This window comes from Megalops cyprinoides, chromosome 2 (genome assembly GCF_013368585.1).
Source record: "Megalops cyprinoides isolate fMegCyp1 chromosome 2, fMegCyp1.pri, whole genome shotgun sequence".
NCBI classification, from domain to species: domain Eukaryota; kingdom Metazoa; phylum Chordata; class Actinopteri; order Elopiformes; family Megalopidae; genus Megalops; species Megalops cyprinoides.
In genome coordinates this window covers 34,334,576-34,355,818 of record NC_050584.1, presented here as the reverse complement: position 1 = coordinate 34,355,818, position 21,243 = coordinate 34,334,576, and the positions used below count along the sequence as shown (strand labels likewise).

The following is a 21,243-nucleotide window of genomic DNA, read 5'->3' as shown; positions in this document are numbered from 1 at the left end:
GACTAGCAACAATAAGTACTCTGCTGCTGGCAGGCTGAATGAGTGCACAATTTCAGTGTTAGCTATTATCATATGAGTTAGCATGGCAAGAACAAACACGCTACCTGTGTTCTGATTTCACTACACAAGGTCTGTGATACACAAGCAGTATTCTGAACAGTGGTTTTATAGTTTTATGTAAATGGGTTTTTTTTGCTTTGCATTTGTCTGTACTTGTGTGGTAATAGAGAAAAGAGTAGACTAGTGGCATATAGTGTCTGCGAGGAGGTTCCTCTGATAAGATGAATCCTTTGAATTATCCGTGTTCATGGTGCACTGGTTTGAGTGCCAGAATAATATATGATCAGCATCTTCTTTGCCTTTTCTAGGTTAAGTTCATAAATGACAATTACATTATTGCACATTCCTGTGCTTGTAGCATTGATATAATTGGTAACTAGTAACTTAGAAGCTTTGTGCGGGTCCTTTTAGTTGAAATGATGTTGTGACACTCTTGCCTGTCTTGTGTGTGTCCATCCAACCATTTCTGGTTGATTATACATCCCATACCAAATGCCGACACAAACATGCCATTTCAGTCTAGACCTCAGTCCCAGCACTGTCGCTCTCAACAAAGCCGGGACCCATAAAAACAGGATGTTGTGTACCGAGTGATAAGTTACTGCTGGTGACAGCACTGTCCTCTGTGTGGGGGGTTGGGGAGGTTGCTTCGACAGAGCCACTCACCACTGTAAATAAAGCTGCTTTCCCACTGCCTCTTCCATCCCTAATCTCACCCCGCACATGAAAGTCTTCAGCACACCGTGTTCCACTCTCACCTATGACACCACGGAACCGGGCATCTGGTGGATGCTGGCTCTGTGTGTGTATCAGAGATAATCCCAGGTATTACTCATCTGAGGTTCCCCATCATCCACTCCCTCATTTCAGGGCAATCCTGTAATTTTCCCTGCTGTGTCCTTTATAGGACTTTCCTGCTGCCAAGGATAATGTCACCTCTGCATGGAGTGCCTTCTATTTTAATTGCCATTTTATTCCTTCAGTTTTGATTCTTTAACTGCTAGTTAGATGAAACTCTTTTTGAGTTTTGTTTTATTCTTTTTTTTTAATTTGTTTTGAACATATGCAAACCCCTCATAAAGATCAAGCCGTTGTTTGGGAGAATAATGCAACAGCTGCCAGCCCTTCCTGGTACTGTACATGTCTCACAGGAAGTGTGTTATTTGACTGTGTGCCATCTGTGTTATGTTATTGACAGACACAAAAGGAAGGCCAACACAGATAACACATTTTTGACATTGGCATGGATTTAATGAAATGTATCCATTGAGGCAGTGGACTGTCTTGAGTAGAAGGAGATGACGGTCCACTAGAGAGCCTTTGGAGAGCTCGTCTTCCTGCTGCACACAGCAGGAGAAACGGTAGACACAGAAGGGCCACTCCCAATCCTGGGGTGGGACCATCATTCCTCAGTGTCCAGGCCCAGCTTCTCTCATTAGCCAGAGTGCTGAGACAGCAACTCTCAGAAACATTGCTGAGAAATCCATGTTCATCAAAATGGATCTCAGAAAGCTCAACCATATTCCCTACACCCATGTCAACAAAGAAGGTACTGTATGTCCTCTGTGAAATTTCGCACTCCTCAAATCTTGCCGCTGGTGATGAAAACAGTGGCTTGTCTAGGAGTTGCCAGGCAACCTCAGAGGTGTGGAAGAAAAGAAACAACACATCTGCTGAAAGTTAAAATTGCATCCACTAAGAAAAATGTGTATGAATTTGATATCCATGCCATAGAGTATAACCTAATTTACTTGCTTGGTTAGAAATTACAACATGTAGTGCTGTAGATTGCTACATATTTCAAACTACTACATATTAGTGTCTCTGAAGCACAGGTCATACCTTACAGCAAATTTAATAATCAAAATATTTTTATGTATTATTAAAACATTCAGTCAAAATAATTAAGGATTGATGTGTAAAGTCCTTTGTACTTTTTGTCATTGGTTGTCAGTTATTTTTGCCTTATTGTCTATGTTCGTTTCAAAGCTTTATAACAACATTGTTTTAATAAAAAAATGTTTAATAAAACAACTCACACATAGCTAACATTTACAGATTACTGAGAACACAATACATTTTTTATCCAGTAAAAACATCACCTCTTTTTCTCCTCACTGTGATACTCACGGACTGGAGACGTTTATCTACTTTCAGAAATCAGCTATTTTTAGCGCTAAAACATTCGTCTCTTAACTGTTCTGCTTTGGGCGTGGAACTTCACCTCAGTCAAGTTGGTAGGGGGAAACCCATTAGGGGAAGGAAGGATTTTAGTTACCTGGCTTTTGCATGTAACATTTCACTTTGTCTGTGTCAGCTTCTCTTGTAAGAAAAAATTAAAAGGGGCACACTTTATCTCAGACCTGATATGCCATTTACCCTGACTCCAGACATAATCAGTCACTGCACATTCTTTGAACACTCTGTTACATCTTTTCGAGAACATAGCACACTGAAGATTAATGCTTTGTAGAGCACACCTAACAGTTTTGTCTGACTTGAGCATTTGAAAATATGATAGCAAGGACAAAACACTGCTCTGAAAGTTCCTGTCCCCACTTTACTCCATTGTCTGATAACTTTGTCAAATGTCAGATGTTTGGCATTAGACAACAGTCCTGTTTGACACGCACCTCTGTTTCAAGCCAGAAGATGTTCCATTAAGTGGATAACATGTAAAATGTAGTCAGTCTGCTGCACTGCCTTTGATACTCTGTTTGTTATGACGGAGCTGATGGCTGGTCATGTCTAGTCAATGTTTGCTTGTGATCTTCTGTTCATCTGCTAAGAGAAATGGGTCAAGGCAGATATACACACCGATAAGGCCCTATTCTAGCTGACTGATCACCACTGACACAGGACCTGCTCCAGAAACACACATGGGCTGTAGAGCCACTCTGTAGCGTGCAGCTCCAAGCTTTATCAGTAGTGGGCATGGTATGGGCACAGGATGACAGTTGTCATTTGGATCAGAAAGACACCTAGTAAAAACACTATTCTTTTCATGTGCAAGAGTAGATTCACCAGCAGTTCAGTTTTCAGTTTTTCATGCAAAGCCAAGGTTACCAGTATGACAACATCATAGAGACAACTGTGTTTTAGGTAAATATTAGATTCTTTATCAGGGTGAGATCTGGTAGTAAGAAACAGTTTAGTTGTTGTTTTTCTGCAGATTTTTTTAACCCACAGGTTTGTGTTCAAAATGTTTCTGTATGCATGTATGAGTTTCATCTTAGAATGCAGATTGGGATACAGCTTCAGTTTTATAACAGATGGTGGTCTTTCAGATGTGCTGTTTCTCATTTTAGGATGACTAAAAGAACAAAGAGAAAAGTTAGTTATCTGTCAGTTTCACTAATGTCAAAGGCCTGGACTCAGCAGCCTAGAAATAGGGGCGTTTTAATAGAACTTAAGAACTTCCTGCTGATGTGAATGTGAAACTCTTGCATCTCATTTACACAGAGATCAGATGATAACCTTTTTCATTCCTTAGCCCTCTGTTCCAGTGAAATCATATCAAATTGAATCAGCTACCTTTAGAAAGTTCAATTAATAGTTCAACTAATAGATTAAAATTAAAACCACACAAGAGCTTCTGAAAATGATCACTTGAATTTGAAGTTAATTCATTGAAGTAATTTGAAGTAATTTAACCCATTCTTTTAGAATATTTTATCAATTGCTTGTTTTCCTCTGAAATATATTACTGTAATTATTGACATTTATAAACTTCAGAATTACTATGTTAATGATATTTACTGAAATGTTTTTGAATAGTAACACTTGGATGTCCTTGCCATTGTTGGTGAGAAATGGAGCCCATCTGAATTCACAAAAAAGCAGCCATGATACTGTACATTGGTGCATGGCAAAATGTCTAGTGACGCTGACCATTGAAATTCCTAGCCTAAATATCACAGTCGTCACCTCCTTTATACCTAGAGACAACTGTGGTGAGTGTTAAATTGATTGGAAGTCAAATGGATAAAACCAGTATTATAGATAATTTCTGTGCCTCTGGGGCGGTATTGTCAAAATTGCTCATCGCTTTTAATGCCCTTCAGTGTGTTTTACAGCTTAGTATAAAAAGTTGTCATGTGCTGAATTGTTTTATCAAGATTATATGTGGAGCTCATTTTTCCTCCATAACCTGAAACAGCATTCAATTTTAGACCCACTACTGTTGACTGACAGCTAGTGTAGGAGTATTTTCCCCCCACTGGGATACCTTACTGTTAGCAGTAGTCATTCCAGTCTGGGCTCTCAAATTCTATCAAGGCAGGGCATTCATTTCGTCATCTCCTCAGCTGTCATACCTGCACTGTACCCTGTGGACAGGACGTGATGATCGACGACCGCATATCCTGTCTCGCTGACTCACCCAGTAAATTCCAATCAATGTTTTTTTCTGGCTCCTCATTAGGAGGTGCAGCTGGCAGGCTGATGTCTGCTGTGAAAATTATGCGTTCGGATTTTCATCGCCTTGTAGTTTCAGCCAGGCTCCTGCAACATCTCTTCAGGCTGTGCTGTTTGCTTCACAGCTAGGCCTTCTTTTCTGCATGACCTTATACACTCTTTTCATCTTGCAGCCATCATGAGGAGGCGATTGTTGTGATTCTCTCTTCCCTGCAGTACATTGTTTTTTCCTCATAGGACTGCAGTCCTGCCAGTGCTTTATTGAGATGGGCATGATAACCAAAATAGCCCATCTTCCTGATAACTCTAGGAGGGATCCTTTTTCTCCAAACACAGGCATGTTTGCACTTCCACTCACTTCCACCGTGTGTGGGGGAAGCCCTGCTAATCCAGCATGGCCTGTGGCTAAGTACCACACTTCCATGAGGCGTGCTGTAATTTACAATGGCGTGCTGCAGTCCAGGGTGACCTGGCTCCAGGCCTCTCAAACACACGCTCTTGATTCATGAGAACTATGTTTTCTGAGTGTTGTTTGTAAAGGAGAAATACCCTGTGTACCCTCTGGTTAAAGCTTTGGGCCACTTATGTCATGGAAGCTAACATTCTTCACACAAAGGACATAGTATTTAAAGCAGATTCCTTCAAAGGGGTGCGTGATGGGTAGTTGTGGACAGATACGTTTCATCATCAGCATGTTTCTCCTACATATTTCCTGATGATAATATGTCGGAAAACCAGGGCTTCGAGCCCAAATTTTTTTCAAAATGTTTTGTTCAGAATGGAAACAGTATTTTAACGTTCCCGCTATTGTGTTCTTCCCCAAACATAACGTTTCTGAACTGGTTCGAACCAAATAAAAACAGGTTAATAATGTTATTTTTACATAAATGTATGCAGTGCACTCTTATGATAATTTAAGTGACCTATTGAGGGCATACTCATGGACTCATAAAATGTTCTATGTTGATACTACTATTACTGTTATTGATGTTATGATTATGGAAATCTACAGTATGATTTGGCATATGTTGTCTAGTCCAATGTTGTTTTCACACTCAGTGACATTTAATGGGAATTGACAGTTCACTCAGCTGGTTGATAAATCCTCTGCTACAAACTACTCTAAAAGTTCCTTCGTGGCAATGCCTGCAAGTATTCATGATTATAAATTATTAATGACGATATGTTTTTAATACTGTATATGTATGACCACTGTACATATTCGGACGCTGATCCAAGATGGATATTTAATATTCAATTAAATTAGCCTTAATTTAATTGCTTAGGCTAACCTATTTGCTAGTCATTTGCTAGTTAAACCTCTGCTTAGTTCACATCAATCGGTTAGTACTGTTATATTTAACAGTGATTAGAGCACAGAGTAATTTGGGATACTGTGATGCTTAGTTCAGAATAGCTGAACATTATGGTAAATTAGAAAAATGCAATGGTTAATCCTTATGGTTTAGATAAAATAACCAGATCAAGCTTAAAACCGATGTTTGAGCATATGAAAGAACACAATACATTAAAATGAATAAGACAGAAGTGTCGGATGTATTAAAACTTCAATTTCCAGTAAAATCATGTAATGCTTATATTTGGATCCAGTTTTTCTTACTAATCACAAACGAAATGAATACTAAATTCTAAAAAAGCAATGGGTTTGTTTGTAAACCGCATGCTGTCACAAAGTCAGCTAGTTATCTGTAAATTGTCCAAGCTAGCTACGCAAGGTTAGCTGATTTTACTCATCAAATAGCCTACTACTGTGTAGGAGCTGACTAGCTAGCTAATGTAGTTAAGCTATATTCGTTATGGTTCGTTCGCTAGCTTAATAATGGTAGCTGATGGAGGTGATTAAGTTTAGCTGGCTAACAGTACTCATCTGTAGTCTATCTCATTAACTGTGGTCTGCCACTTGGAAAACTTATAATTCAGCTGAGTTTACCTTTGTTTGTCAGTGATGGCTTGTTGAAGTGCGCTACAGACATGGAGGGAAAAGTCACAGTGAGACATGCTTCTGAGGAGGCATGCATTTCCTGTTTGGAGAGACCAAGAGCGTGCATTGAATGAAGTGTGTTCTAAAATACAAAAATGTTTAACTGAAACAAATGTTATATAGGCCTATATTACAAGGAACGAAAAAATAATGTTATCAACCCGTAATAGAGATTTCAAAATAACATTTCTGTTCTGGAGAAATAAATATAATAGCGTTTTCGTTTCCATTCCTGTTCCTTATAAAATAATATTCATTTTCGGTTTTCATTTTCGTTCCTCAAACTGGTTCAGAGCCCTGAGGAAAACTAAGGCATTTATTTAGGAAACACCACTTTGTTGTATAGTAATTCTCAATTACATTTTGTTTGACCCAAATACTTTGAGCAGCCTGTTAGGAGTCAGGCTGCTCAAGTGGTTACAATGGTAAACTGTTCCCTTCAACCTTGGAGGCACTGGCTTCCAGAGAAGTGGATTAAGCAAATGGTCTGCGTAGTGCTTATGTATGTGCTGTGTAGTGAATACCGATGGCTGCTAAATTAGCCAGTGTGGTGATTTCCTTAATAGTGAAAGTGTTGATAATGCAGTACACTAATGTGCCTTAATGAAAGAGGAATTGTTGAGGGGTGTAGCTGCTTTTTTGGGAGGAACAAGAGGCTTTCATCTCATGCTGACAGATCCCAGTCAGAAATAGTCTACATTCTGGCTTTGCCAAAAGGCCACAAATGGCCCTTGGTCAGTGGGCTTTGCCTGTGTACATCTATCAGATTTTTATTAACAATTATTAACACATTTCCTTACTACTGTATCTACCTGAAATTGCATTCTAAATTGACAAAGCGTTGATTTACACTTGTGTTGTTCAGTTCCACTCAGTATAATACTGAAGCCCACCTGCTATTACAAAGATCTTTACCATCTATAGCAGCAACATCCCTGTTTGTATAAGTGCCTGAATGTTCAACGGATTTCTAAAGTCATTTTAGGGGCTCTACCATGGAGACTGTATGGATCCTCAATAACTTGCCTTGAGAGCCATTCTAAGTGACATGAATGCCTCTCCAACATTACTAATGAGCTGTGGCACACTCTTGCATCTGAAGAGTCAGTATTATACTATCAGTTTGGTCGTTGCAGTACATCTGACCCCACCCTGATGACTTTAATGGCCCACAAGAGCCAGGCAGCACTCTTTGGTGTTCTCAGTCTGATCTCAGTAGCAGGACCTGCTACTGTATAATAACAGGTTTAGCTGTCTGCCTGAATGCTTGTGGTTTTTTGTCGCAGTAGGTGAGACAAAGGGAGATATGCTAACTGTAAGCCAAGCAGCACAAGGGCCCTTGGCTCTCATTCTTCCCCTCGATGTGAGGTGATATGATCCTAATGCAAAAGACTGCGAGGTTAAACGTCCCCCCAATTAAAAAAAAAAAAAAAAAAAAAAAATTGATCATTGGAAAATATGTTCAATCTCACTTTACTTGCTGGAGCCACATTTTTTTGATCAGCAGCCCATTTTAATGCTGATGTTATGCAAGTCCCCAGACCTGGAGCCAGAGAGCTTATGTGCTGCACAGTACACGCGGGGGAAGCTACCTGACAAAAATACTCCCACACTCAGTCCACCCCCGCTGCCACCCTAGCAGAGCAGCCAGCACTGGCAAGCATTTTAAAGAGGCAGCTCCTTCTTTATTTCAGTGAAGAGTGTGAGAGGAAGTAACCAAACGCCATCACAACTAAAGCCACGATCAATGCGCTCTTATTGTTCAGCTCCATCACATTAAACATGTTTACACGCCAGTGCATCGGGAATGCTAGAACAGCGGCGCAAAATAAAGGCAGATCCGACTCATCCTCGGAGCTTCACCAGTGTTTGCTCAAGCAGTGACATGCTGAAGAGTTCAGAATGTGCAGCCATGCGACGTTAAATGTTTTAAAAGATGTACATTGACAAAAAGTGAGTTATAAAGTCACTTGCAATATGATTTATGCACATGCCTCATTGGTACATTGTTTTTTTTTTGGACAGCTAATAATGTTACGTCAGTTGTAAGTATGAGGGATAGGTCATGCAGTGTCTGTATTTAACTAGTAAGGAGGAAAATGTTTAGTTTGGCACAGCATGATTAGAGGGAGTTATTTTTCTTTTGATTTAGATTTTTTGTCTGCTCAGGTTTGTGTGAATAGATCCAGCCTGATATATTTAATCTATAACAATGGGTGGAAATGTAGATTTTTTTTTTCGTTTGTGCAGTCTAAACTGTCATCTGTTTCCATTGTTTGCTGATGGTAAACCAGGTCTGGGGTGCTATTATTGAGAGGGCAGACGTTAGTAAATGTAAGGGGAGTCAGCATCACAGCAGCACAACACAGAGAACCAAGTGTGAATTTGAATGTCTTTGGCTAGCGAAGTGCATTAATTTTGAAAAATGTACATGTTCAGACACTTAGACTATGTAACGGGTTTAAGTAGCATCAACAGCTGTGGCTTACTCAGAAGCACCTGAGAAAATGGAGCAAATAAATTGAATTAAAAGGTGTTTGCCTCTAGGTTTCTTATTACAATATTTATGTACTTTCACACTTTTTTGGTAATGGTTTTTTCTTCGCAGGTCTTTTCTGAGATACTAATGGCTTTTCTAAGCTTGCGCCTCAGGTGCCACTTTGTTGGTAGCACTGTACGTGACTTGTTTCTTGTTGGTGTCAAAACGTCTTTCTCAGAATCCTAAAAAGGCTAAATGGTTTGATCACAAGGAGTCCAGTATTTCAGAGCACTTCTCTCAATGGGTCTAACCAGGAGTTACAGTATTTACCCTCTTGGCTGCTTCAGGCAAGGGGATATTGTTATAATTTATGTGTAGTATAACTGCTACAAATTCAGTTGCAGTTATACTATAAAGGCATGTCATTGAATGAGCCAGATGGGTTCACTTTTCTGATTTTAAAGATAAGGTGAAAATAGGCAATTCTGGTCCACATGATAACTTGTAAAGAAACTGCAAATGTGAAACTTCTACAATAAGTGCAGCTTATGAAGACCTTCAAGTTTGGGTGAACCTACCCTCCTTCACTTTGACCTGAGGGTACATTGTTTCTTGTGTCTATCTAAGACAGTCTTACGTCATTCTGTTTAACATATTTCATATCTATCAAGCCAAGGAGGTATTGTGCAAACATTGGTCCAATATATAATTGTCTTGGCCTGTTTTTATATTTGCATTAAATTGTGTGATAAAGGTTCTTCAGAAGTTGTGACCTCAAAAGAGAGTTTTTTGACCTTTATAAGCCATAGCAGAAAGACTGAATGTCCTGCAGACATGAACTCAAACATCAAATAACTCCACTTTCATGCTAATTGGTGAATACCTGAGACCTGGACTTGCCCACTTTTCAAAATTTCAGGAAAGAAACTCAAACTGCATCTTACCCAAGCGAGTTTTCTGGAATACCACAATCAATTAGTGTTTGAAGTAGATTTTTATGGTTTGGTTATTGTGGTGGAGATGTTTTTTCCATATGAAGGATGTGAATTTTAGAGAATCCTTTCATGGTTAAATTGGGGATTGATGCACTTGACTCATTAAAGATTTGTTGCAGATGATTGCATGGACTGAATTAGTCGATAAAATCAATACACTGATTTTTTTTTCAATGTGTGATCATTTACCTCAAATAAACCTTACCTTTTATATTACCTTTAATATTACCTTTAACCTTATTTGTATTCTGCCAGTAAGGGATGTCTGCCTATTACTGATCTTTTCCTGCTTGTATAGTTCTTAACAGTTGCCATGCTGATTAAGCACATAATGTGACTATGCAGTTTGGTGAACTACCATGTTTATTTCATAATTGTGGACTGAGAAATATGGCAGAAACTCATTGATTACTTGCAGATGTGTACAACATCTCTTCACAGCTAACACTGTAGCTGCTGAAAATGCACAGTTGATGGAGCTAGATTTAATAAGGAGGGTGTTAAGCCACAGTACATAGCATAATGCCAAGAACTAGCTGAGGGTAGGAAGCACTCCCTTTCATTTGATTTTGCTTATCTACTATTTGGTACAAATGAAGACAAGAATTACTGTCAGGTGCAGTTCCTAAAATATCTCCATTTCTTTTTGGTTGTCATCTGAATTGTAATACAGTGATGTGGTTTCCCAGTGACATAACACTGTTGTGAGAGAATTGTTTTTGTTGAAACCCGAGATCATGATGTTGAGGGAAGATAAGAGCCAGGCAGGGGTTATGAGAGCAACTCATATATGAGGATGTCAGCAGACATATACAATGGAAAAAGGCTGCAACAAGCTTATATAAAACTGCTTCACAATTTTAGACAGTACACGTTGCAGTTACTTCACCAGTAATTTTTATTCCTCTGTCTTCTTTAGTGCAATAGATGTTTAAAGTTTTTTAAATTAAAAAACTCTGGTGTGTTCTGTTTTTCAAATAGAAATTACTGAACCTTTGCCGATGTTACTTAACTTCTTTGAATTACTTTCAAATTGAGGGCCTTTGAGTTTGAAAGCCTCAGTATCCGTTAGTAGCATTATTTGTCTGTAAAATGTCCATGGTCCATTTTGAGCAAGCAAGTCCACTAAGCTGAAAAGCACTTGGCCTTCTGTATGGTATTCAGTGGGTTCAAACTTGGAGATTCACCTTAATAGACACGAATGAGGCCATTTTATTCTTCTGCCGACCTGTAGGGTTTTTATGATGGAAATTAGTTCACCTTTGCGCTTCCACATTTATTCACTAGTTGTGTTGCCTCCACGGGTTGATTCTAATATCTGAATATTTCATTTGAATGTACATCTGAATGTACCTACACACATTCTGTGGAACTTCACAGGTATTTAGCTTAAATATTTAATGGCTTAAATATTTAATAAACTATTAAACAGACAAAGTATGAGTCAGCCATCCTCATCTCCATTTGAATTTCTTCCATTTATTAAACACTTGTAGGTACATCAAGCGATATGTGGCTATTCACTGACATTTGCAGCTATAACAGCCTCCTCTCTTCTGGGAAGGCTTTCCACCAGATTTTTGAGTGCTTCTGTGGGAATTTGTGCCCATTCAGCCAAAAGAGCATTTGTGAGGTCAGGCACTGATGTTGGACACGAAGGCCTGGCTCACAATCGGCATTGTAATTCATCCCAAAGGTGTTCAGTGGGGTTGAGGTCAGGGCTCTGTGCAGACCACTCGTCAAACCATGTCTTTATGGATGTTGCTTTGTGCACAGTCATGCTGGAACAGAAAAGGGCCTTCCCTAACTGTTGCCACAAAGTTGGAAGCACACAATTGTCTAAAATGTCTTTGTATGCTGTAGCATTAATGTTACCTTCACTGGAACTAAGGGACATAGCCCAAACCCTGAAAAACAGCCCCAGACCGTTATCCCTCCTCCATCAAACTTTACAGTAGGCACTGTATATTCCGGTAGGCGCTCTCCTGGCATCCGCAAAACCCAGATTCGTCCGTCAGACTGCCAGATAGTGAAGCGTGATTCATCACTCCAGAGAACGCGTTTCCACGGCTCCAGAGTCCAGTGTCGGCATGCTTTGCACCACTCCAGCCGTCACTTGGCATTGCGCATAGTGATGTTGGAGTTGTGTGCAGCTGCTTGGCCATGGAAACCCATTTCATGAAGCTCCCGACGTACAGTTCTTGTGCTGATGTTGCAGCCAGAGACAGTTTGGAACTCTGTAGTGAGCGATTCAACAGAGGATAGGCGGTTTTTACGTGCTACGCGCTTCAGCACTCGGCAGCCCTGCTCTGTAAGTTTGCGTGGTCGACCGCTTCATGTCTGAGCTGTTGTTGCTCCTAGACGCTTCCACTTGACAATAATAGCACTCACAGTTGACCAGGGCAGATCTAGCAGGGCAGAAATTTCGCAAACTGACTTGTGGCAAAGATGGCATCCAATGACAGTGCCATGTTTAAAGTCACTGAGCTCTCCAGTATGACCCATTCTACTTCCAAGGTTTGTGTATGGAGATTGCATGGTTATGTGCTTGATTTTATGCACCCTTTAACAATCGATGTGGCTGAAACACCTGAACTCAATAATTAGGAGGGGTGACCACATACCTTTGGCCATATAGTGTATGTTGATATACTTTTATGTGTATTGCATCAGCTGTTTTTAATACACGGCCCATTTTTCAGATAGCTGGATGCTTACATTTCTACAGCTGGAATACTCAACAGTTTGAGGGATTTTTTTTTGTACTTATACAAACATCAGGCAGCCTTGCAGCTTCATTGGTTGTGATTTGAACAGTGTTATTATGGAGTGTTCTTTTAAAGACTGTTTTTGTCACTGCATGGGCCAGGAAGAGTTTTGCTCCGTGAAATTATGTGCGTAATCACTGGAGTGTTCCCGGAATCTGCCATTTGGCTCTTAGAAGAAGGCACAGATAATATCTTGGCTGTCAGGGTGTGGACTGCACTGCTAAATCTTTCTAAATCCCTATATGAGGGGTATGCCCTCTCCCTGGCACAGTAAGCAGTAGACCTCTATTTGTTTTATTTGCACAATTGCAGGGAAAAGACCACCATCAGTTTAAACATTATTGTTTGTGGGTAAATGTGTGCCACACCATTTTTAATTACTGTACCCAGCACATTGGCTCAATGGCTGTTTTGGCAGATGAAAATGTACCTCTTATGTGTAATATCTTATGTGTTGCTTTGAGGCAAAGATCTCAAGTTTACAGTTATAAAATACAAAATATGAAGGACCTCAGTAAGAATCCAACTTGTACTGACAAGCTTGTTTTTTTAGTCGTGTGCTGGAGTGCTAAATTGGAAGGTAGTCCTTCTGTACTGCCGTCACTGCCCTGCATCCAGTTTTCTGGCACAGACCAGACTAATATACAATTTTCAGTGCATCCAATCAGGTGTATAGCATATAGCACCTATTCAATCTGGTTGCTAGTCTCAGCAGATATCTGTCAATGCCTGGTCATGCTATGCTGAGTTCTTACAAGCTTGTTTTTGCACATTCATATGTTAATTATAATTACCTATGTTATCAAGATTACAATGTTTTACACCGTGTCTACACTGTCAGGACGTCAGGTGCTTTGGCTATTTTTACTTTTGACTCCCTATTAATTCAATCTGGAACAGGATAGTCTCAGATTGTCACACTTTGGATTGTACAGTGAAGGTAGTTTATCAGATATAACTATCATTAATCAAATATAACTGTCAAAAATGCAAAATTGAAAACAGCATATTGAGGCTACTCAACAAATGCAAAACTGTTATACTAACAAGTTACTTAAATTTCAGTAAACTGAAACTTTGTGTAATCTTACGTGCATTCTTCTGATAAATTTATCCTTCGGCAAATAAAAAAAAACATTAAAGTTACATGAATCTGGAGATGTTGTAACACACACTGACAGAACCTGTGTAGACCCATGAGCACACAGCTAGCAGATGGTTTCCCTTTCCTTTCCTGTGTTGTCACTTCAATGAGAGTGCTATAGGTGGGAGACAAATCTAATCTTTGCACATCTTTTTTCCTAAGGCTTTGATTTAATCTTCCCTTTGTAACTTCTTAATCTCAACATGCTCTGAAATGGCTTATAAAATCTGCCAAACATTGTAGATTTTTCTCATCTGAATTGCTGCTGGTGATGAACTTAATTAGTGTGCCGAGCTCGTGCTGCACTCAGTGGAAACTGCAGAAAAACAGATCTCATGCCCCACCGGTTGTCGTCAGTCAGGTCAGGGATCTCTGAAACAACAGCCTACACTGCGGAACTCTGCTTTTCTCATGGATATGTGGGGAGGAACAGTGGAGACCACGGCAAGTCTCAGAGGAGCAGGAGCAGTCAGTCCGATAAACACAGTATGCAAATCTGAGGAAACAAAACAGCCCTGTACACAGCATGATTAGAATGGCAGGGCTGGACAGGATGCACTGAGACAGGCTTATCTCTTGGATAAGCAGTGCTGGGGGGCTGCGATTCATACGTATTCCCTATTACAGGCACCCTGGAGATGATGGCATAGTCACAGCTGCCTAACACCTGACCTTGCGTGACCCTGGATCAGCTTTGGGCTGTACCACCCAGGTCAGGAAGCAAGAGCCAAGATCATCAATTGCATTTGAAGCATTAGTTCATTAAATGAAGTGAATTCATTACTCGAGTCACACTAATTTAATTGTAAGGTTCCCTGGCAATGGGCCTATTTTGGTTGATTTAATAATCATAAGTTTGCTCTCCTGGACTCCCATCATGCAGTGTATTAGTGAAGGCAGGTCCAAGGCCAATGTTTTTTTTTTTTGTTTTGTTAACAGAGGTGCATTATCTTTAAATAAGTCCCTTGCATGGATTTAGACTAGTCGTCTGTGCTTACCCATAGGCTTCAGTGAAGTCTACATCTGGAGAACCTCCCTAGCCCTTGGGGGTTGCCTACCCCTAATGCACATGTAAGAGTTTTACATTGTTGCACAACTTATGGGTTACGTTGCACAACTTATGGGACTTACAGGTTTCTTTGGGATTCCTTTGGACTCCTTTGGTAGTCTGAACAAAAACAATGTTGACATATATGATTGTTGTTGGTGAACTAAGAACAAGAAAAGAATGTAATGTACTGCTACATACTAAATTGTAAACAGATGTCCCGTCATATTAAAAAATGCAGTGCCTCCTGCGCATTATTTGTTGAAAATGACTGAAATGTTTTTTGTACGTAATCTACAGTTTATTGGTCAATTTCTGGAAAGGAGAATTGCCACCTCATATCTGGCTGCTTAAATAGTGATAAATGACAGCCTTTGTGTGTGATTTTTCCAGTTTTGCTAGGGGTTAAAAAACATACCTAATCTTCGTCTCCATGCAAATGATCCACTTAAACAGTGCAAGTATGTACTCACTGACTGGAGAATTGATTGTTTATAATGGCTGTTATTGTAGTATAATGCATCCATACAAGTGCATAAATGCAAGCAATTTCAGGGCAAATCCAAGAGTGTTGATGGAGACACAAACCTGTTCGATTGTGTAGTGGGAAGTAAGTCACATGATAGCAGCGGTGGTGGGTTAAACATGTGAAATTTTCTAAAATAGAGTGTAAGTTAAAAAAAAACAAATTGCTTGCACAGTGTAACGTGTGGTGTTTGTGCCTATATACTGACAGTGACTAGCTTCGTCCCTTTAGTCATGGTCTCCTTGCCAACGGGGAGCACTGTTTACCAGATCCCACTTACTCACTGTATATTAGGTCAGCTGTCACTGCTGTGACATTTGCACACTGCACTGTTTTCTGCTGTAGAATGAACAGGAATGTTGGTCACTGCTAGTCTAAATCAGTTGAAAGAGCTGTCAAAATACTTTTCCCACAGTGTTGAAGGGCATACAAATTTGGTCCTTCTGTGGCTAATTTAATGTGCATATGCTCTGCAAAAGTGAGATGGATTGAGGAAGTAGTGCGAAGGATAGTGTCACAGTTCATTCATGCAACTCAAAAACCATACTGTTAAATGATGTTAATAGTTACTGCAATTTACAGATGGGTAATAATTAACAGCAGCTGAAGAAATCTGTCAGTCTTGTAAGGCTTGGCTGAACACTACAGGAGAAATATGTAAAATCTCCAGACACACTGAACCACTAAAGCTGGAGTTTATCAGCAGAAGAGGCTCAGAGAACTGCATTTCATAAATCCTGTTTAAAGTCTTGCCTCTGAGCCGAGCCTGCTATAATTGGAACCCACGTGCAGTCCTAATAATTAGAAAGAAGTATAGTCCTTGACCTCTGTACCTGGAAAATGTTGTCAGATCTCAGTGCAGCATACTTAAGTGGTATATTTCTGTATTAATTTGTCATACATGGTCTATACTTGCCAAGTTACTTCTGTCCTGTATGATGGAGTTCTCCTGAGTAAATTTCCGATATGGAAGGTCTTGGATGTTAGCTATTGCTCAGCAGATAAAATGCAATACTTCATGTTGCAGATCTGTTTTGGAGAACACCACCTGCCTGACAGTCATGTCCACATCGTTGGGGGGTGCAGGGCAAATTATAATATATATATATATTATATTATTAAACAAATTATAATTTCCATATTATTGATTCATTATTTTGTAAAGTGAAACATGGGGAAAGTTGAAAAGAACAATAAAGAGGGGGAAAGAAAGCATTTCCAAAGAAGGTAACAAGCTGAATGCAATTTACATTCCACTTACTATTATGTGACAGTTCTTGTGACAGTTTGTGGCCCCCATCACATTTGTTTCTTCTCATAATGTGCCGTTGCTTGGCAACAAGGACAGCTATGAGCACACCTGGCCAAAGGTACTCCCTAAGCAGTACTATTGTTCAGCTCCTACATGGTACTGACTCATTAAAGGTACTTCAGGACCTGCAGGATTGGTATGGGAACAAATCTGCATAATTGGAGTTTCCACAGGACCCATTACACCACTGTGCAAAGGGGGCATGAAAGATGAGGCTGTCCTTCTCTGCACAAGAAGCACATGTGGATACAATACAATGATGAACAGATTGTGCATTTTAAGAAGCATGTGATGTGAGGGTGCATGTGAAAAATGCATTCTACTGGACACAGAGATGACACTTTGACCCATTTTCAGAAATTACTCCAAACAGGCTGACAAAAATTTCAAAAGAGGTTTGTTGTCTTCTACTTTAGAATTGGCTGTAGCATTATGTAACAATTTAAAAGAATGTGTGGGGTTGTTCTGACACAATTTTCTTGAAAGCCAGCATGATGTTGGAGTAATCTAAGAGAGTCTGTGTTTTACAGAAAAATGTCAATGTCACTGGGACAATAAAGTGCCGCTATACTACCTAGGCAAAAAATTTGCTACAAATGCAACGTATTTCCATTTATGAAACAACATTCAATTCAAATGGCTAAAAGAATACAATGAAAAAATGCACTTGTGGAGCGACTGAACCCAGGGGTTCCCAGCTGAGAGGAGAGCGCTCGTTACTGTGTTTGCTGTTTTATCGCTCCCCTTGGAGCGTGCAAAGGGAGGACGATCTCGCTAAATCACTTTACAAACACAAGGATGATGTTTCTGTGCCGCGTTGTGGCAGAGGAAAAGTGCTTGAAAGTGCCAGGAATAGCCTCTGTGACACCTTCGCTGTTTTCTGCGTTCAGGCTTTCTTGTGAGCGCCTGTCTTCCAGGCAAAAAAGGTCAGTTGAATTCCTTTGTGGTTGGAGGACAGGGGTAGACTGGATTTCAGCACGCTTGTGTTTGCACTGCTTCCCAGACCCATCATAAAATAAGCTGTTGCACTGGCCTCTGTAGAGCAAACACACCAGAACCTAAACACAGCTTTCAAATATGCAGAACCATGCAACATGCCAGGCATCTTGGCTCGGATTTCCCAGGCTCTTCCCAAGTTGTTTTTACAGGGTGTCGGATTTCATTAAAAAAAAATGTGCCCCTTGGAATTTGTCAACGAGCATGATCTTAGGCCAAGCCTGTTTAGCCTGTGTGTGATGTTTGTGAAAATGTCCAAAAGAAAGTTATTTATTCATTTCTCTTCATCTGAGCTCTGTTACTCAGATATGCTAGCATAACCCTCATTCTTACACAGAGGGTTGGAAGAATCAGTGCCCACTAGGAGTCTGTTCTGGGTCAGGGGCTTGTGTATGATGTAGGCAGGCAGTCTGCTGTCTCTGAGGACCACTACAGCTGAACAAACACACTAAGCCTAGAAGCCTCACAAATTGGCAGTTCACATATGTCCTGGCAGCTTTGGGACAGAGAGCTGGCATTTACCAGGATGAGAAGTACCTTTAGTACAATGGTACTACTACTCTGGTATTTCTTGTCATCAGTTATGCATCATATTATCAGGACAAATGAAGGACAGGAACTGCTGGATTTTGTTCTGTACTTATTCCATTTTAAATTTGAAGTTTGTGAGAAGGAGTAATTGAGAGTAGATGATTTGGATGTAGATGTGCTGACATACTCTAATCTGAACAGATTGGTGAGTAGACAGAGGCCTCTGGCCCTGGATCAGGCTGCTTCCTGTTATATGCAAACCCATATCAATCCATATCTGCTAGTTGGTTTTCCCCTTTGCTCCATGAATGGGGAATTCCACAGAAAAAATAATTTGATATGTCATTCCTCCATTGGTATTCCAGAGCACATCTTCAAACACCTGTGTTACTGGAGTACAAAGCTGCTCAGATTCACTGATATATTCACTTATATTCATTTATAGCTATTCTTGGTGCCAGCTGTTTGCCCAAGCATTTTGGGTCTGTGCAGGTCTGCAAGTGACACAGATGCTTTAAAGACATGTTTTAGTACTGGAGAACCAGGATGGATGTGAAATATGACAGAAGGCACGATTTTTGTCTTTAAAGATGAGATGGAAAATACTTCAAAACAACCAGCGGAGCAGGAAGTAGCTTCTTAATCACACATGACCTTTTTCCATCCACATGGTCCTATATGATGTGCAGTGAACATCAGGTCCATAGCAAACTGACAGTGGCAAAGAAGCTTCAAAAAACATGGTTAGGATTAAGCTGAGATTTAATCATCCTCTCTCTTCCCTCTTGTGGAATATTTTCTCTGCAGCCTTGATGTCGCAAGACCTGGTCTTGCTTGGATCATCCTCACGCCTGTCTATTTTGTGTCCGCTGTCTCCGTGTCGCAGGCACACATTCTGGCAGTACCGTAAGGAGAACCCCAAGTCCAAAGTGGGCGAGCCACCCCCTGATGGCCAGCCGGGCTTCAACAGCGGGGTGATGCTGCTGGACCTGGAAGCCATGCGACACTCGGCCCTCTACAACCAGCTGCTGGAGCCGGGCCGGGTGGCCAGCCTGGCTGAGCAGTACCATTTCCGAGGTCACCTGGGAGACCAGGACTTCTTCACCATGATTGGCATGGAGCACCCCGAGCTTTTCAGCGTCCTACCCTGCGGCTGGAACCGGCAGCTGTGCACCTGGTGGAGGGACCACGGCTACGGGGACATCTTCCAGCTGTACTACCACTGTGAGGGACCTGTCCACATCTACCACGGCAACTGCAACACTCCCATCCCCGATGACTGAACACACTCACCATCACCACCCAACACCCCTCCCCCCACCCCATCCCACCAACCACTCCTAAGTTTGACAATGCGAAAGTGTAAACATGCTGCACTGTTACATGATCTTGATCTCCACCTTCACCTTTACTCTCCAGTTCACAAGCCTCACATACCTCACTGTTCCACATACCCTAGCCCTCTGATGAAAAGCTTTAACTGAAGTTTGGGGAAAATTCTCACCATACTTCGTGGGTGTTCATTGGGAAACCCCATGATTAGTCAAAAGTGTCCCGTCACTGGGGCTCTGAAATCTTGGACTGAGATCTTAAAAAACACAGGATAATGGTCATACTTTTTATATGACACCCCAGACCATGCAAATGAATCCATAATTCCCACAGAGATGCTTTGAGATTGTCCTCGTTGGTTTGTCTCTCATACAGCTTGCAGGCCACCACTTTGTACTGCCTTATCAACCTCTCTCAGACAAATCTACAGGAGATAAGAAGCCATCAGCATGGCATTCGATTACTGGGCTTTGTCACTTTCTGGTTTGTTTACTGTGACAAGGGGATGTGCCAGGGCAGGGGTACAATCACACCAGCACAGATTATTTTATCTCATTAATGCAGCTTGCAGGTGAGGAGAGTGCTTTTGCAAACATAACATCTGTATTTACTGGCCATTAATACTTAGATGAATGATAGGGGTCAGTCAGGCCTCAGTCATGGTTATGTATTACCCTTGTAACCCTTAAATTCCTCTTAATACTTACTAGATGAAGGTTCTTTAAAAAACCACTAGGTGACCTGTTTTCATGAACATTGTTGTACCAGCACTGAATTCCTACAATGAAATATATGTGATGGATTTTCTCTGAATGTGCATGGCAACAAGGGAATACAATTCAGTGCACACTATGGAAGATGATCCATATCAAGGGTAGAGTTTGACATGAGATTCAGCACACATCAGTGTGAATATCTGATTAGAGGCATCCTTTTGAAATTATAGACATGCAAGTTTGTGTATTTGCAAAAGAAATCCATTTAAACTGTGTCAAATGGGCTGCAATGGGCAAGTAGTGGTGAAAGATAACTTCCTGTGGGATTGGACTCAGTGCTATGCACGCACAAGGCAAAGCTTCAAAGGAAAGTGCAGCATGTCGGCTGTTGTGGTTGGCTTGCTCCTACACAGCGATTGACACAGAGATTAATCCGGAAAGGCTTTGGCAAACACAGTTCAGACTTCAAAGCATTTGACAAGTAACCATTAGATCTATATGAAATTATACAGAATTCACAGGGTGGCAAAACTGTTTGTTCTCATCCCTTTTTGTTGCCCCCCCCCCCCCCCCCCCCCACTTTGAGTCGATTGACCCCTTTTGCTACGTTTGCGAGGTTATGTACAGAATTGTTCTTTTTTGCATAAGCAGCCAGATCGCAAGTTCTGGATGTTCTTGAGGGGTGTGTCTGTATACCCCTGAGCATCCTGTTGGATTTGCTGAGGCTGAACTTCAGTATTTATTGGTAGAGAGGAGGAACAGCAATCCATCCTTGTAATAGCCGGATCACTTCAAGGGCGGTGACTCTATAATTAAAACAGCACTCCATAAAATCTAGGTTGGACAATCAAAGAATCACATGGAAAAGGTGAAAGAAATTTTCTCTGCAGTTTGTACCTCTGTCCCTCTGAACAAAAC

At 40.7% G+C, this 21,243-nt stretch overlaps 1 protein-coding gene across 1 annotated transcript in view; it reads left to right on the top strand.

The window, feature by feature from the left end:
* The window catches only part of xxylt1 (xyloside xylosyltransferase 1), a 51,581-nt gene extending 30,696 nt beyond the window's left edge, over nt 1-20,885 (top strand). Inside the window, exon 5 of the mRNA XM_036522015.1 lies at nt 19,164-20,885. Coding sequence (XP_036377908.1) covers nt 19,164-19,560 — 397 coding nt within the window. The 3' untranslated portion in view covers nt 19,561-20,885. The remainder of the gene's footprint in view (nt 1-19,163) is intronic.
* The last annotated feature ends 358 nt before the right edge of the window (nt 20,886-21,243 follow it).